This window comes from Merops nubicus, unplaced genomic scaffold (assembly GCF_000691845.1).
Source record: "Merops nubicus isolate BGI_N331 unplaced genomic scaffold, ASM69184v1 scaffold37930, whole genome shotgun sequence".
In the NCBI taxonomy this organism is placed as follows: Eukaryota; Metazoa; Chordata; class Aves; order Coraciiformes; family Meropidae; genus Merops; species Merops nubicus.
In genome coordinates this window covers 1-17,956 of record NW_008582847.1, presented here as the reverse complement: position 1 = coordinate 17,956, position 17,956 = coordinate 1, and the positions used below count along the sequence as shown (strand labels likewise).

At 37.5% G+C, this 17,956-nt stretch overlaps 2 protein-coding genes across 2 annotated transcripts; one reads left to right on the top strand and one right to left on the bottom strand.

Moving 5' to 3' along the window:
* The first annotated feature begins 143 nt into the window (after nucleotides 1-143).
* On the top strand, nucleotides 144-4,918 carry N6AMT1 (N-6 adenine-specific DNA methyltransferase 1 (putative)). Its single transcript, XM_008938890.1, has 6 exons — nucleotides 144-251; nucleotides 1,232-1,371; nucleotides 1,954-2,044; nucleotides 2,951-3,034; nucleotides 3,654-3,795; nucleotides 4,774-4,918. The coding sequence occupies exons 1-6, from the start codon at nucleotides 144-146 to the stop codon at nucleotides 4,878-4,880; spliced, it is 672 nt and encodes a 223-aa protein (XP_008937138.1). The 3' UTR covers nucleotides 4,881-4,918.
* Nucleotides 4,919-9,268: 4,350 nt separating this feature from the next.
* On the bottom strand, nucleotides 9,269-17,815 carry LOC103771575 (E3 ubiquitin-protein ligase listerin; the record flags this gene model as incomplete). The annotated part of the gene is made up of 11 exons (XM_008938879.1): nucleotides 9,269-9,390; nucleotides 10,120-10,287; nucleotides 10,942-11,136; nucleotides 11,644-11,864; nucleotides 12,443-12,614; nucleotides 13,068-13,254; nucleotides 14,147-14,221; nucleotides 15,047-15,281; nucleotides 15,575-15,788; nucleotides 16,627-16,771; nucleotides 17,680-17,815. Coding segments are annotated over 11 exons (1,811 nt in total), but the record flags the coding sequence as incomplete, so codon positions are not given.
* Nucleotides 17,816-17,956: the final 141 nt, after the last annotated feature.

The following is a 17,956-nucleotide window of genomic DNA, read 5'->3' as shown; positions in this document are numbered from 1 at the left end:
TCGGTAGGCGCGGCGGGGAAGGGCGGGAGCAGCCCTGGGCAGCGACCGATTGAGGGAGCGGCCTCGGGCTCGCTCAGCTCTGCTCGTTGGCTGGAGTGTGGCGCGTTGCGGGGTCGCAGCGCGAGCGGCTGCGCGCAGGGCTGATGTTCGGTTTACAGGCAGCAGCACGCGTTCGAGTGTTTGGCGCTAGGCTACCCGGTAACGAAAGGGACCTGGACCTGCTCGAGCGGGTCCAGAGGAGGGCCACGAAGGTGATCAGGGGGCTGGAGTTCCTGCCCTCTGAGGAAAGGCTGAGAGAGTTGGGGTTGTTAGGCCTGGAGAAGAGAAGGCTCTGAGGAAACCTTATTACACCCGTCCAGTACTTAAAGAGGACTTTTTATCAAGGAGTGTAGTGATACGGTGAGGGGTAACCGTTTCAAACTAAAAGAGGGTCCTTTTACATTAGATGTAAGGAAGCAATTCTTCACTGTGAGGCTGGGGAGATACTGGAACAGGTCGCCCAGAGGGGTTGTGGATGCCCCTCCTTGAAGTGTTCAGGGCCAAGTTGTATGGGGCTTTGAGCAACCTGCTTTAGTGGGAGGTGTCCCTGTGCATGGCAGGAGGGTTGGAACTAGGTCATCTTTAAGGTCCTTTCCAACCAAAACCATTCTATGAGTGTGCTAAAATGCCTGTGTCTCAGCCCTGAAAAGTTACAGGAGTTGCATAGCTGCTTGGCTTACTGCTCAGTGTCAATGGTTGTCATCTCCACAGCTGTCAACATAACTATAAACATGACAGAAATTGCCCAAGGAGTTAATCTTATGAGTGCTTATTTTGAAATTGCCTGCCGCTGCTGTTTGTCCAGAGCTGGCTTAAACTCCTGAGGCATTCTGCATTTGTGTCTTGCTTTTGTTACGTGGCCTCATGCTGGTCTTCTAATGATTTCTGTTGGGAGTTCAGTCTTGCTCCAATAAATGTGTAATAAATGCTGTAGAAATGTAGCCAGCACTGTTGAGATTATAGTTAATGGAAACTTTTATGTTGAGCGTGGGGAAAACACATGTTTTCTGAAGTGACTTACGTTAACCAGGAATTATCTGTATGGGCAGAATCTGTAGGTCTGGCAGCCACTGTGAAATGGATGACACCACGTGAGCTTTGAGGGCCTTAGGATCAGCAAGTGTTTCAGTGTGACTGGGAGAAGGGCAGAGGGTTTTGTAACACTGCCCAGACTAACCTGTGTCTGTTGCAGGTGCTTTTATGTGTTACAGATAAAAGTCATCCAGAGTCTTCTCTCTTTAGAGTTGAGATCTGCCTTGAAATAGGATCTGGATCTGGTGTGGTTTCAACATTTGTAGCTTCTTCCATTGTTGGATCCAGTGCACTGTACATGTAAGTATAATAACACTGAAGTCCTTGCATGCAATAAAGAATACTTAGCCCACACATACATTTCATTTTTACATTTTACAAAATACTCTTTTCACAAAGAAATATTAATTCAGTTCTAGAGATACAGAAAAGAAAGCAAAGCGAGCTTAAACTATTACTTCAAGCTCTGTAACAAGCAGTGGTGAGACTAGAAATCCATTTTCCCACTTCTTAGACAAATTGCTAAGCTTACACATGTGCTTGCTTGGTTGTATCCTAAATTTTAGCCACTAACTAGCCTTACAGAGGTCTGGTGACATAATGTTATTTTCCTGGGTATTGGCAGCAATTGGAATTTTATTTTTTAAAAAAATTAGAATTTTATTAGGGACTTGTATGCATATGTTCCGACTTCCAGTGTTGCGTTGAGTGGTTTAGCTGCTGACACATGGTGTCACCTTTACTGTCTATTTTTTGCTATTTACTTGCAAAGTAAAGGATGTTGGAAAGGACATTTGCATTGAGTGCATAAATTAGCATGTGGTTCACAGGGTTAAACTTCCAGATATAGCAGCCAGTGACGTGGTACTATTTTGCTTTTAGATGTACTGATATCAACCCGATGGCAGCTTACTGTACACTGGAGACAGCTCTGCTTAACAATGTTCACCTTCAGCCAGTCATTACTGACTTGGTAAGATGGATGTTTCAATAATAGCTTCTTTATAGTTTCTGTAATTTTTTAATACTGAATTAGAGATACCAAAAAGTAACCATAAAGTCTAGAACAAACGTTTTCTTAATAAGCACAGATGGAAAAAAAAACCAAAACAACAAAATGCCAGTGTTTCTGAAAGAAGGGAAAACCAAAACTAATCAAGCTCTAAAACTTAAGCTTCAAAAATGCATTGAATTAATTTTTAAAAGAAATTATGTAGATATAATTTGGAAAATGCTGCACAAGGAGCTCTGCAGTGACCTGACACTCTCATAGCCCTTCCTCTAATGCAGTTCTTGGTTCTCAGCTCTTTCCAATTTAATTGGGAACCGTGTATGTTGTTACCTTTTGTTTCTTACAAAATTTGATATGGAGAAAAGCTAAGTTCCTTATTTTTTTAGTAAGAGATTTGCTTAAAATATCCTGAATTTATTTTAAAAGATGATGGAGATGGGCCATGATAAATGGGATCTAAAATGAATGAACAACTGCTTACACTTGAGAACTGAACTGCAGTTATCACAGGCGGGTCATTTTGGATAACAAACGTTAACTGATGATAAATGCAAGATTCTTTTATATCAAACTTAAATTATGACTAAGCAAGAATGAAGTACGGCCTTTGTGTCCACATATGTCTCTTGCTCTTCTATATCCTATACATAACATAGCCGTAAGACTGTTGAAATTGTTCTGCTGTGCACGAGTATTTATTTATAGTATTTGTGCTTCTCTTGCACATAGAAAAGTGAAGTTTAGTGTTCCTGAGTTGAGCTGGAATGCTCAGAATATCTAACACTGTGTAACTCGTATTTTTACAAACTCTTGCATTCTTTATGTTTTGGAGAAAAATAACAGAAGAATCATCAACTTTCTATATAGGTCAAAGGACTCTCTCCAAGATTAAATGGGAAGGTTGATCTACTGCTATTTAATCCACCATACGTGGTAACACCTTCTGAAGAGGTAGGAAAAATATTAAATATGCAATAAAGATGGTACTTCTACGGTCAGAGGAGAGATGGGTATGAAAACTGCAGGGTTTTTTGAAATGGAAAAGGATGTTGCACTGTTGTAAGAGCACTGTCTTACTGGAAATGATTTACTAGAGTTGCTTATAAAGACTACATGGGAATAAGGATTGCTAGCTGCTGATTCTCAGTACCTAGTTTTTCCATAAACCATCTAAGACTTCTGCTAGGCACACTAAGGTATTCCTACAGAAGGCTTTCAATGGAAAATGCATTTGTTCCCTGCAAAATAAATATCCTCTGCTTCTGCAGATTCCTGCTCTCAAAATCTGAACCATGAACACTCAAAAGGTTTTCTGGCCACCTTGCACATGGCGAACAAGCCATGAGATATTACAAGAAAATGCATACTAAGCATGTGACAAAATGTAGCCTTTTTAGTTCAGTTTAAGAATAGAACTTGAAACAGAAGTAGTATGTTCATTGTGTAGAACACAGCCTTGAGAGCTGTCAGATGTCTAGTGGCAGACGCCTGTGGTGATTTTTCTCCTGTAAGTACTGCTGATGCTTCTGTTACTCTGTATTAGGACAATCTTTGCTTTTGTTCTTCCTAGGTGGAAAGCCATGGAATTGAGGCATCCTGGGCTGGTGGCAAAAGGGGCAGAGAAGTAATGGATAGAGTGTTTCCATTAGTACCAGATCTGCTTTCACCGGGAGGATTATTCTACTTGGTCACAATTAAAGAAAATAATCCAGGTAACCACTTTCCTTGGTTTGACACAAGGGTCCAGATTTAACACTATTAATAAAAATGTGGATCAAAGCAGTGTTCTCTAGGTTACCAGACTTTAGTAAAGAAGAAAAAGTAGTATGTAACATCAGTTGTATCTAACATGGGGTGGTAGCAGCTAATTGAAGATCGACAGCATATATTGAAGTCCATGTAAGTGTTCTAAGTTATTCTTTAGAAGAGCAGTAGATGGCTAGAGTGCATTTGCAAGCTTCATGCAAACCATAGCATCTCTGTGGATTCTTGCTTTTCTCATCTTTGAAGAACCCTAATCTACAGAGGGACATTACATAACTTGATGCCTCTTGGAATCCTTTTGCTGAATTTCTGCCTTGTGTATCCAGCATATGGTGAGCTAGACCAAAAATGTAAGCAAATTTCCCGAACTTAAGAACTCCCTAAGCTACTTTGGAAAATGGCTCCAGGTCTGCAAGGAGACAGTGAATCTTATCAACTAAGTAATGAAGCCAGGCCAACCCGTTCTCATGAAAGGAAATGTTGTTGTAGACTTAAAAAGACAAAAACCTTTAGTTGTAAATGTGATGTCTTTCATTTTGACATGCGTATTTTGACATGCAAAATTTCTAGTTGCTCCTTCTGATCTAGTGATTATTAGCAATACGTTATCACGTGTTTTCAAGATGTTCTTTCACACCTGATTGATTAGGCAGCTTTTGGGAGAATTTCTGCTTCTCCTAGAAATGACCTTCATAACCAAATTGTTCATTGCTTTTAAAAATACCAAACTACAGAACTTCAGTTAGTAAATTGTAAACTTTGTTCTTGGTTGAAGATTAATTGCATAAAAATTACTGGTGGGAAGAGTAAGAGGACACGGTTTATAATCTTTGCTTTACAGTTTATGTTTAATGGATGTTTTAGGGCTTCCTCTTAGGACTGTTTTCTCTATCAACTCAGTAGTAACCCTACACTTTCAATTACAGATGAAATTCTGGAAACAATGAAGAAATGTGGCTTAGAAGGCACACGGGTACTTTCCAGGCAAGCAGGACAAGAGATGCTTACTGTCCTCAAATTTAGGAAGTCTTGATAACTGCTCTTAACCTTCCAGATACTGGGAATGCAGAAACTTGAACACAGATTACTGAGGTTAGCAAATCAATTTCAAAGCTGAGATTTTCACCCTCCTAAGGTGTATCCTCACTTCCTGACAGGGCAGTGAAACTGATCTGTATTCTAAGGACTGTATTTTTATTCTGGATGTTAACCAGCTATTGCCTGCTCTCAGAGGTATAGCTGTCCTCTGCCTCTCCACAGAACAGTTGTGGGAGAGCTGTGAAATACTGGACACTGCTGCATTTGCACAAAAGCACTAAAGACGTTCCTGTATAAATAGGTATTTGTATATTTGTCGTTGTGGCTTATTAAAATAAAGTACTTGATACAATTCTTCCTGTTTTAATATCTAATCTAGGCAAAAGACAAGCTGTTAATCTCCTGAAATCTTCTGGCCAATATTGTGGTGATTGCATTCCCGTTTTTTGCCGTTTTACAAGGAGGGTACCACTATGGGGTACTGTAGATTAAATGGACCGTTCTCATCCATGAGGAGCCATTAAGGAGGGGGGGGAGGGGGGAAGCATATGAGATGCTACTAAAAAGGCTAGTTATGAGGTAGCTGAAAACAATTACTTTAACTAAGTAGAGAAGTAGGATAAAAGTCCTCCCTCAAAAATGTCTTTCCAAAATAAGTAGTTGTTTCCTCCCCACCAGATCCACAGGAAGAGTTTTTCCTCTGCAGCCTCCTCACCATCCTGGTGCCTGCATGCAGGAGGTTCTACTACAGAGATGCTGTGCAGGGGGCACACTCCTGTGGGGCAGATGTTTTCCTACATGCAGCACAAAGGTAGGAACAGTCTAGTTGCAGCAGCTCTAGTGCTGTCTGGGAGAAGGCTTTAAAAGAAACTGACCATTTAGGGGTTTGTGTTAAGTGATGTTACAATAAACCATTGGCTGGCTCTTTTATGTGGACTAAGATGAAGTATTTTTTGTAGGACGCTAAGGCACTGAAAAGACTATTCCATTTAAGACTTCAGAACTAAACTTAAAAGTCTGTACTCACCCAGCATGCACAAACATTTTCTTCTGTATTTTGAGCTGACCACACAAAAATCTTACCTAGGAGGTTTTGGATAGGCAGAATAACATGTAAGAAGTGTAGATGGCGGTAGCAGAAACATGTGACTGCAAACCTAGCTTGACCATGAAGTATTTTGGCACAGAGGATGTGAGGAGCTACTTTTCACTCACACACGTTATGTCAACTTATGCTGGTCTAGCATAAAAGTTGTTCCTTATACTACTGTGAAGAAAATACAAAAAGGATTGGGTTGGGGGAAGTATGCAGTGGTGATTGTGTTACATCCCCAAGAGTCACCATTCCCCAGCTTAGACCATTGTGAAGAGCAACCCTGCAATTGAACTGAACAATTCAAACACGGCTCACGCATCCCCTTCAGTAACTTTTTTGTCAGTTTGTTTTTATGTAGATAAAAACGAATGTGAACATAACCACAAAGCAGGAGAGTTTAGAGGGAAGACAGCGTCACGTTAAGTATGTTAACATTTATACCATATATCAGAAATCATAATACTTGAAACTACAGAGTCTAAAAAAATACATTTCATTGACTAAACCGAGGCTGGATGAAGGACTTTGTTGATTCTTACATTTCATTGACTAAACTGAAGCTAGATGAAGGACTTTGTCGATTCTTACCTTTGGAGTAACTTGTCTACAGAATTTCAAAGTTGAGAAACTGAGAAGAAACTTTGTAGCCATTTATGAAGTAAGTGTTTCCACAGTTTTCCATTGAAGAATTAAAGCACAATTTTGCTCTTAGACCTTACCAGTTTGGCTGTGTCCTACTTCTAGAACCTTTTTTTGCCTTGATAGCAGACCCTTTGCTAAGCCACACTTGGTTTCTTTTGTTCAGTTTTCCCGTACAAAATTGTAAGAAGAGAAGGTTTTATGCTTAGTCATTGTGCTTTATCTAGAATCCCATGTTTTGAGGTTTTAATTGTAGCCGCAGGATGCTGTGTCAGCAGCAGCTTAAAACCTGGATATAGAGCAGTCTAAGTTGGGAACTACTTGGGCTAACAAAGTTAGGCCACTCAGTAGATTTTGTAGCATAAAAAGAAGATCTTAAGATGCAGTCAAAACATGTACTAGACTCAAACTACAAGCTTAACAAAAGGAAATTTTAATTAATCTATCTTTTAGTTACAACTAAGGAATTAATTTAAAAAGGTATAATCAAAGATAAAAAAGAGCACTCACCGAGCACAGTAGATCACAATGCTCAACAGTGTATGCAGTTTTAATTATAAAGGGCAGAATAATTAAAATCAGAAAAGAACGTGTAATAAAACGTAACATGCTTTCAACAAAAAACATTTTCACTGGACTATCTAACAAATGGATATTTAGACAAGGAGATGTGTGTCCACTTTAACAAATGATGAGTCAGTTCTGGCCCCACCATATGGTTGTCCACTGCAGCTTTAGTGGAAGCACTTGTCAAAATGCAGTCCGAGTAAGAACATGGATGAGTTCTCCAAGCAGCAATTCCTGTTATGCTTCCCTCATCCTGGTGAAGAGCAGCAGCTAGTAACAGGCCAGGTAACTTTTTTCTTTTTTTTTAATTTTTTAAATTTTGAAATTTGCTGTGTGTACACGTAGGTTTGCACTTATGCTTAGTTTGCCAGGGCATACTTCTAGCAGGCCAAAGAACACAACACCTTCTGGAGAGTTTTGGGAAGCATATTCCTGCATTCAGTGCACAAGAGAATAAGCTACATGGCAGACACAGACTTTCTATGTAGTGACCAACTTAGCAAAAAGAAAGCAAAACTTCTGGTCCCCAGGCCCCTAGGGACTGCACTGCTCTGTCAGAAAGGACCAATGTCAAGAGACAAATGCTCTACAGAAGGCCATTCCCAGGAGATATTTTGCAAGTTTGGGTCTGCTAGAAGACTTTGAGATGGTCAAGCAACACCTGGTTAACCACAACCGGCCTTCAAATCAGTTATGGAATTTGCGAAGAAGTTGTTTAGACTAACCAAAGTAATGCAACAAAGACAATCCTGGAGTTTCAGTGTCAATAAATATGGAACTATAAAGCTTGCTTCTTTATCTGTGTTTTCAGTTAGGCCTTTTAAATACCTTTTTTAAATCCTTTTAATTCTCTGTTTCTCAAAAAATGTCAAGAAATTTCTCCTCTGGAAGCCCAGTGTTACCTGTTAAAAACAGAGACTTAAATTCTCCTACAGCTAAAAATCATTTCTAGAGCTGTCACCTCAAAAGAGACCAAATTTGAGAAAAGAGAGTCTGAAAAAAACAGCTCAGCTATTAAGGTACAGACAACTGAATATGCTATAAACTCAGCACCTGAAAATTTATACTATTGCTGAAAGTTTATCACACAGAGGAAGAAATAGCAATCCAGAGATTACAGGGATTAATAAAATTCATTTATCCCCACCTTTTATTGACTTTTCAAAGAAATCCACTACAAATACCATCCAAGTTAAAATATGTTAGTATGCTACTGCTGTTAAAACAAGAGCATAGAAAAAAATAGATAGCTGAAATCAGTACTGATTCCTGATACATGTCTTATTCTCTTAGATTCCTTATTACTATGGGACAGTGGTAATACAGTGTACATTCAGTGACAGTTAATTCGCCAGCTAATGAAGACTGAAATTAACTGAAATAATGAAAGCAAGAATTGATCAGTGTGTGTGTGTCTTCTCCTTAAAAGCCAGTCAGCAGTAAATAGGGAATGTGTTTCACAGTCATGCAGAAATAATTGTACTCTTTCTATTTACTTGTGCTTCCAAGTTTTCATGTTTTTAGGGTGCTGGATGGCTGAGAGTTTTTGGAAAGTTAAGACTGTTAAAGCTCAGTTCATGTTAATTTAGAGCATGATATGTTTAAATTTTACGCTTTAACAGAAGGTTATTACTATAGTTCCACGCCTTAATGTCTAACGAAAACAACATTCTTTTTTTTCCCCATGAGGAACTATTATGAACACGCTAGAATCTAAAATCAAGTATTTCTACCACCTATGTTAAATTCACCTGTTATATGAAGAGGCATGAGCTGGGTTAAATGCAAAACACCATGTTAGAACACACCTAAAATATGAGGGTTTAATCAACTATGCTGTGGCTTAAATACCGCTTATCAGACAAAACTCTGCATTATTTCTGAATTTTTAATATATCTCAGTATCTTAAAAATATACAAGTTAAAATAAATTATTCTTATATATATATATCTTTATATCAAAGAAGAATCTTAAACCTTAAAAAAAACAGTCCAGAGGTAAATACACGCCATATCCCATTAGTCAAGAACTTAAAGTAACTGACATGATTTCCACGTAGTTAGCTTCTTTCAACATACAGTTTATTGCCACCTCTTCATTTATGATTTAGCTCACAGCAAGAAGACCGACGGTTTTATTTCAGAAAAATGTCTCTCGACAGAGTGGACAGGTGGATTTGTTGCTGGATGTGAACCATTTGTACTGAAAGAGAAATACAGCTGTTTAATATACGAACACAAGCTGAAAATCAGGAACACTGGTTCATCCCTATATTATTTCCCAATGAATATAACTATCAAAACATTAACTATGCTTTAAAAAAACTGCAAGAAACAGTAATAAAACAAGCCTTTCCACTTGTGTATGTGTGCATGTACATATGTCTATACACATTGAGCACATACGCACAGTACTGAAATTTTATTCTAAAAAACCTGACACAAAGGAATTCTTGCCCAGTCTCAGTTTAGAATAAAAACCTAGTGTTTTTAAAGCAGCTATACTTCCTCCACTGTATGGCCATACAGATGCCAACCTCTTCCAGTATACTCTGTAGCCCTACAACTGATGCCTGTGGCGACCTGGATATAGTTAAATGTTAATTATCCAGGTCAGTATGATTTACTAAAGAGCATGCTGCATAAATTAAATTTCACCTTTTCTATTCCCATATCTGAGCTGATAAGAACAAGATGCTGTTGCACACCCTACATAGATATAACAGCATTATCTGTGAAGTGTAGCAACCCCTGTCTTGTTACACACCCTTACAGTTTAAAAAGAAAATCCACATAAATAATCTGCAAATTCATTTAATCGCAGATACTCCAACAATGGAGAACTGATGGTATTACTTATTAATAAAAGTTCCTGGTTCAAACTATAAATGGATATTTTGCCTATTTAAAAAGGTTTAGTCTAGGTACTTACCAAGCAAGCTGAATGAAACTTTTTCTTGCATGTTCTGCAAGCTTTTTTTGGAAGAGAGTAGTTGGAACCGTGAATGACTGAAAAACAGATCATGCAATCTTCAACGCCCTCGAAACGTTTATCCACATTATTTTTCCACAAAGATAAGCCTTCCATAATACTTCCATTCTAACCGAGAGGAAAACAGAGGGGGTTAATACACTTAATAATCTTACTGTTCTTCGTAAGTGCGTGAAGCCTGAAGGCTTTATAATCTGAAATTGTATGCAATACATGCAGTGAATAATTTATAAAGACAACAAGACAATACGTGAAATGCAGATGATAGTGTCATCTACAGACACGCATGCATTTTTTACAACAAAAAGAATGCACTTAAGGGCACTTAAAACAGGATTTTAAAATTTTCTATCCCTGTTCTGTTCTTACCATAGATGATGCAACTTCAGCAACCCACCAGTCTTTTAAAGAATTTTATGTACCGAGTTTTTGGTTGGGTTTTTTGTTTTGTTTTGGTGTTTTGTTTTGGGTTGTTTTCCAGTTCTGGTTGAAATGTTGTTGCCACACGAGGCTCATGTCTAAGACATAAATTTTCAACTTAAGCTACAGATTTAGCAGGACTTATGAGGCTGATAATTTTACCCTTCTGTTTCAGCTTCTGGAGAAAAGCAAATGCCAAGAGCGACCACTTCTAGGAAGGCCTTTGAGGTCTACTGATGAGATCCACTATACAGTTCTAAACAATATTGCATTACTAGGAACGTTTTTCTATTATCATGACTCTCTTAAGTTTTCAGAAGCAGGGTCTTTCTCTAAACTCACCTGATGTGTAAGATAGGTGCTTAACTGTAGCATCCAGTTGCGCCACTGCTGTACAGCCACACCAACCCTCTTTCCACTCTCAACTGTTATGGATCCCAGTGGGTAATTTGATGGAAGCTGTATTATTAGCTCAATAAATATATCGTCAACTGAGTAGGTAGCAATGACCTCCCGTGCTGCAGACCGAGCCTTCACCTGTGGGAATAAAAAGCCCACATTAAAAAATTCCACAGAGAGGTGAGCATCTAGACTTTTTATCTATACATATAAACCACCAATATTTTGCTACACACATTAGTTTTCTTAGACCACACAAACACTTTTCTCAAAGAAAATAAAAATGCTCTCATATCTTGGCAAATCAAAAAGAAATTAGCAGCCATTTTTCAATCTACTGATCGATCACATTTTTTTAATAAACCAGAAAGAAGTATATTGATAGGAGTATCTTCCACTGACCTCCTTAACTTCTCCAACATCATAAAACCCATTCATTTCTATTTTTTCCAAACAAAATATTAATAAACTTCGACTTAATATATTGATACCAAGCTAAATTATGTTTTCATCAGTCATTTAGAACAACAAAAATGCAATCATATAAAATACTGTAACGGAGTCCCATTCTGAGAAGTAGCATTTCTTAAAAAGCTTGCAAAAACCACTAGTAAGTCAAAGAAAGGATAAAACGCCTTTACTAACCGTCATGCCATTAAATAACTGTGTGCTAGTCTGAACAGAAGATATTTCCTGTGAAGAAAGCACGCTGCTGACATATTTGCTTGTAAATTTATCTACCACACTGAAGACACGTTTCTCACAGCTGTTCCACCAGAGCCTGACCATGGCTGGCAAGTCTTTCAGCGTCATGTGGTACACTGAGCAGGCCAAGTGCGGGATCTGGGACGACAGGACTCCTCTCCCTGGGAGGGAAAGAAGTTATCTTGAAATACTCTAACGTATTAGTCACAAATGTTGGTACCTGCACACCACGCACAAAACATTTGATACTAACACAACTGTTGTAATTGTTATGCACATGTTCCTTCTGTATTTGCTACTCTAAGTGCTTATTTGATTCTGCCTTTCTCCAACAGTCTGGTTTCTTTATTTCTTTAACACTTCACAACTGAAAATTCATCTTCTAACTTAAAGTTATTCTTCATTTCTGGTAGTCCACCTGGAGTTCATCTTCTAAAGATGACAAAATGCTCACTTTAAAGTGAACAAAGAACCAGAGGTTTGGTGCACATTTGAGCTTTGCTGTGTTATTCAGTGTTGACGGTTCTTTAGAACTGCATAAAGAGACAAGTAAAATCTTTCTCTTGGGATCTTATATTAGTAATTCTTCCTTACTGTCATCCAGATAAAGTGTTCTGCAACATGCAGTGACATTCAAGCAAAAACAAATTAAAAGGAAACTTGGTATCTTTGCTTACAGCAATATTTGCTTCAGCAATATTCTAACACTCTCAAATGCATAAACACAATTTTTACTAACCTTTAACATCTAAATGAAGTTCCTCAGTAAAGAAGGTTTTTGTGTCCTTATTTGGAACTTCAGAAGTTGGCCCAGAAAAGGTAGGATTTTCAGGCATAAGCCTGAACAAGTGATAAAGCAGTTTATTCAAGCTTTTAGTTCTTCTAAGGTATTGTGAATAGAGGACTCGCAGCTGACAGTGTTAAAAGACAAAACAAAAAAAAAAAACACAAAATACAGATGAGACAATATAGCTTATTCTGTAACTTACACCAATATGTTTCTGTAAAGAGAAAAAGCAAGACTGTGATTCAGAACTAGTGTTTAGAAGAGTGATTTAGTTCTCTGCACCATTTTGTATGATTTTAAGATCATAAAATGTAGCAAACTCGTTTGAAAACGCCAGAAAGAATCATCTACTAATGACTCTTAATTCCTTGTTACACTACTATTACCATCCTTAATTACTGTAGTGCAGAAATCTAGGTCTATTGATGCTTTTGGAATTCCACTAATTCCACAAAAAAACACGAGATAGGAAGATACAGAATTAAAAGAATAAAAAGTCTGGATGAAACTTCCAAGATTCAAACCAAACAAACATGTTAAGAAATTCAGTTAAAAGGAAAAGAGTCTGAAGATATACCTGAGAAGAAGCTGCTTTGAAGAAAGCTAATGTTAACTTCCAGGTGAGAAGATATCCCAGAACAAGGCAGAACTCATCACTTAGGGGCTGAATAACTGCAAATTCTCCAACTGGAATGCACTCCAGGATGTTTTCTAGCAGGAGTTCTTGAGTGGCCAGGAGAGACATCAGAGCTGCTGGAGGTGACCTGTGGAAAAATGTTATCTGGCACAGGAAACTCAGATCTTGAGTACAGCATGCACTGCTTTTATAGTCACAGCTTTCCTAGAAACCTGTGAGTAGAGCCGGGTATGCAGAACATAAAAGGGTCCTTTCAGGATGGGAAAATTTATTTTTGGATTCACACATTAGTGCTAGAGTTTAAGAGTTGATTTTTTTTTTTTTTTCCTGAAATGGACAGTTGGTGTTTTTAGCCCTTGCAAGACAAATATAAACCGAACAGTAATCACTTAATATGAAAGTGGTTTATAACAGAACTGATTTAACCTACATCATTGGACAGCTGGTTTGCCTGCTTGCTTGCTTGGTCAAGCCACTCCAACAAGAGCAACTTTGGACTGAGAAGCCTTTTACAGCTCCAGAGTAAGGAGAAGTATTAATCATTGGGCTTGGGTAAAAAATAATTATGTTTTTCTATTTTTTTTTTTTTTTAAACCAGTTACCATAGTCCCTCTGAAAACTTTATTTGATTTAAGCTGTATAGTACGGTATGGTATAGTATAGAACACCCAGATCAATTCTGGAGATTCAAGAAAATCTGCAGCTGGACACACTCTGAATGCAGCAGCCCAGTATAAAAACTGGTCAAGGTTTTAAAATAGAGCACCTACGTGGCACGTAACTCTAATAACTGTACCTAGAATACAACTGCAAATATTGTTTCCAGTTTTAGTTGGGGGCAGACATAACCAATTATATTGAATATTTTCAATATGTATGACCCTATTATCATAGCTGCACCATTTTTCCTTTGAATACCTCCTGACAGATGACACCTATGCTGCAAAAGCCAACTCTTATAACACATTTTAAAAATACAGAAAACAGCCATAAAAAATACATGAAGAAAAAATACACACAATGCTGATTCCTCCTCTTCATCACCATAAGATTTGAGATCTTCATTGTCAAATTTAGGCAATTCAGGCATTACTCTATAGAAATATGGAAAGGAAATAATAATTTTTACTATTTTAATATAGGAGATGAATAGTTCTTTACTTATCAGTGTCATCATTATTTATAAGCAATAAAATAACAGTAATTATTCCTTAATAACAACACAGAATCTTTAAGAGACATGACACCATTACAGATTTGGTTTCTGAATGACAGTAGCCAACAAGCATGTATCCTTGCTCAGGCCTTTTCCAGACCTTTTACACTTCCTGAGTCATGCTAAAATGAACTTCTCCATCTCAGAAGAAAGCTGTTGTGACTTCACACCTCAGTGTAAGTGGAAGAGAAATGCACAGTGGCTTCTCATGCATTCGCCTCGCCATCTGCATTTTGAGCAGTTAAATGCACATCCTATTTTTTCAAATTGTCTTTTCTCTCCTTTGGTATTTGAAGTATCCAAAAAGTTCATAAAGAAGACTATATTTTTGTTTACTTTCTTAGTTTTCTTATCAAAACTAGTGAAAACAAGAAGTTCATACTATTTATTGATACAGTCAGACCCAAATCAAACCTGGAATATTTCAGTTTACATTCTATGATACTTGTGTACTGCAGTAAAATTTCTCAGTATAATATCTAAGAGTATTTTTACAATTAAATTTAGCATTCATAGCTTTATGTAATAGTCTCCAACAAAGAACACAAATTGCCCAGTTAAGGCTTTTTTCCCATAATGGAATATGACTCTCCTAAATACATCTATAACTGCATGTTCTATAGCATATTTCAAAACATGCCAAACCAAAAAAAAGGAGGGCGAGAGGCAAGTGGTGAGGAAAGTGAGAAATGTAAATTCTTACTTATACAACATGTGGTAGACAGAAACCTGCACTGGTCTAGCCCGGAAAAGCAACAATGGAGATAACGTATTTAGCAGAGTCTGGAGTTTATCTGGAAGATTGGTTTTCTGGCCTGCAACAAACTTTGCTGGCAATTTATGGTTTAACAACTGGTCCTTCGAGATGTATGTTAGAGCTTCTCCCAAAGATGTTAACACAGAGTTCTGAAAGGAGCCTTCAGATGAATTTCTGTTTTCTCCTATTTAAAATAGAGAAAGACAAGCTGTGATACAGAATGTATGGATGATATCAGAAACAAGCACAACTAGAACAACTCGGGCTCTGCTTATCAGAATCCATCTAATCTTAAAAGTCATAATGTTAAGTGCAATTATTTCACTAATTAGCACGTAAGTCTTCAAAAGAGTGTGTTTTCCTAAGCTATGTTGACATAGCATTCCTATAAATTCGAAAATAAGGCACATCAAGTTCTATTTCAGAATAGCCTGACAGGTACCACCACTCTTACCCTCCTTGACATTTACTTGCCTGTGACTTTCACCAACAAAGGTAACAGCAAATTGTGAATGCCTTCAGAAAAGAATTCTTTCCATTCACTGATCAAGTTCACAGGAAGGTTTTCAGTAGTTTGAGGAGCTACAGCTTCAAAGTAAGCACTAAGGGCAGCTGCCAAGTCACAACTGACACAAGCAAAGATCTGCACAAGCGGGACGTGATAAAGCAAACGGTTTTCACTTGTTGTCTAGGAGGAAAAATACAAAAGGAAGATTTCTTAAGCATAAATTTGCACTAAAAACATCTGCTTCACAGTCCCTGTCTGTACCAGAAAGTGTAATTTCAAAAAAGACTCAATTGCAAAAAAACGTTCAAAATTATTTTGGGGAAAAAAACCCAAAGTTTAAAAATGTAATCTGTATTTTATTAAGACTTGCTGAAAATTATTTTCAAGCCTCATCAACGTTTAGAATCCTGTATTACTTCCCTTATGTGACTTTCTTTGTAATGACAGAAAGAAACTGCCACCAAGTGGTTTCCCACAGAAGTGTATGCAGCTATAGCTCATCCGAAGCACTTGTGCAGCCAAGTGAGCCAAAACTAATAGGTGAAGTGCTCTCCCTTTTTTTTACCCAGCTAGTAACACTCACCATTACTCTGAAGTACTAGCAAGTCAGTACACACATTAGATGAAACAAAGTTAAACTTTTAAAGACCATTGTGTTCTAAACTCTAACTAAGAATCACAAGGAGAGCTTTGATTTCCATTCCTGTTGGCAATCCTCACGCATTTTGTTCAAATGTAGTTTTTGTGTAGCACAGCTTCTGCAATGTTTTACCCTACCATCCTGAAACCAAACCTTCCACTCTGTAAACAGATAGCTAAGCTCTAAACATACAGCTTTGAAAGATTTAGGATGAAATGTTGATCAGACAGTCTGGTAAGATTATTAAAATGCAGTTATTTCATAGCCTACTTTTTTAACCCCTCCTCCTCTGCATCAGTCCAGTAGGTTCAGAGGGCACGAGGAGGATCCTATTAGAACCTGCAATGCAATGATTAGCAATAGTCTCTTTTGTGTTACCTCTAACCAAGCCAGCATGGAGCAGAGGATAAAGTCCCATTCATTATCGGCCAAAGGAGCTGTAGAATACCTCAGCAGCAAGGGAAGGTAACGCATCATCTCTATGTTGAAACCAAGCAACTGAGCACTTGTTTCTTTCAGATTGCTGTAATAAAAATACAACTAAAGCTTACATTTATCCATGTTGTAGACCTGGGTATTTATATTCTTGCCTTCACTCCTCCTCTTAGAACAAATTAAGTCTTACACCAGGCTCTGCCCAATGTGCTTTTGATACCCTGTCTTTTAATGTTAGAATACTGTATCAGCTGCCAAGTCTGAATAAGTCAGTCAACAGGTACAGAACAGACTATCACAGCTATTCACCCACTACATGTTATACAGATTCCTAATTTTGTACAATTTGCATATTTGCTCAAGTAATATACTTGCACAAAACCATGAAATTCAGCAATTTTAGCTAAATGAATGCAATAAAAATAATCATTAAGTTACTAATTTAAAAAGTAAAATATAAGCTCTCTATCGTCCAAACAGCGTATATTACTTCAAGCCTTCGTGTGGATTTTACTCATTAAACTTAAGACAAATGAATCTCAGTATATTTTCACTCCTTGCTGAAAGCTTTCCAAGGTACATTTTCAAGTCCAGAATTTAAAAAAAAAGGGATGCATAAGTTTGGTATCCAAGTGTTCTTTCTGCTACCTAAGTAAATAATGAGAATTTGGAACGGAATATCCAGCAACATCTACAAAAGCTGGTCAGTTCTGAATGCTTCTAAAAACAGTTGACATCTAGTGCATTTAAAAAAGCTGCTCCCTTCCCAGCCTTCAACCACCTGGGTACTTTTCTTCATTATGAGTTATTAGATACTAAAAGGCAGGTATACTAAAATGAGCGATACAGTTCTACAAAGGCTTAAAAATTTAATACTAGAGCAGTGGGTGGCAGTTGTAACTTACAAATTGATTTTTTTTGTTTTATCCACTCTGTATTTTTAAACTCCTATTTTAGGAATTAAAAAAAGTCAAATTATCTCAACGTTTCACTCACCAGCTAAAGAGAAAGCTGTCCTCGTTATCATTTTTCCAGGATATTATGATTTTTAGTATTCCAGGTAGTAGGTGGTCACAATCAATACTACTATCTTTCAAACATGAGTTCAAAATGGAAAGATACCCAAATGCTCCTATAACATAATAAAAATATCATATTATATAGGGCTTAATTATAAAGACAAAACAAACATTAGAATGCATGTCAATTTATTTGAATTTAGTATTAATATCATCAGACAATCTGGATAGGCCATTCAGTCTCACCTCTGTGC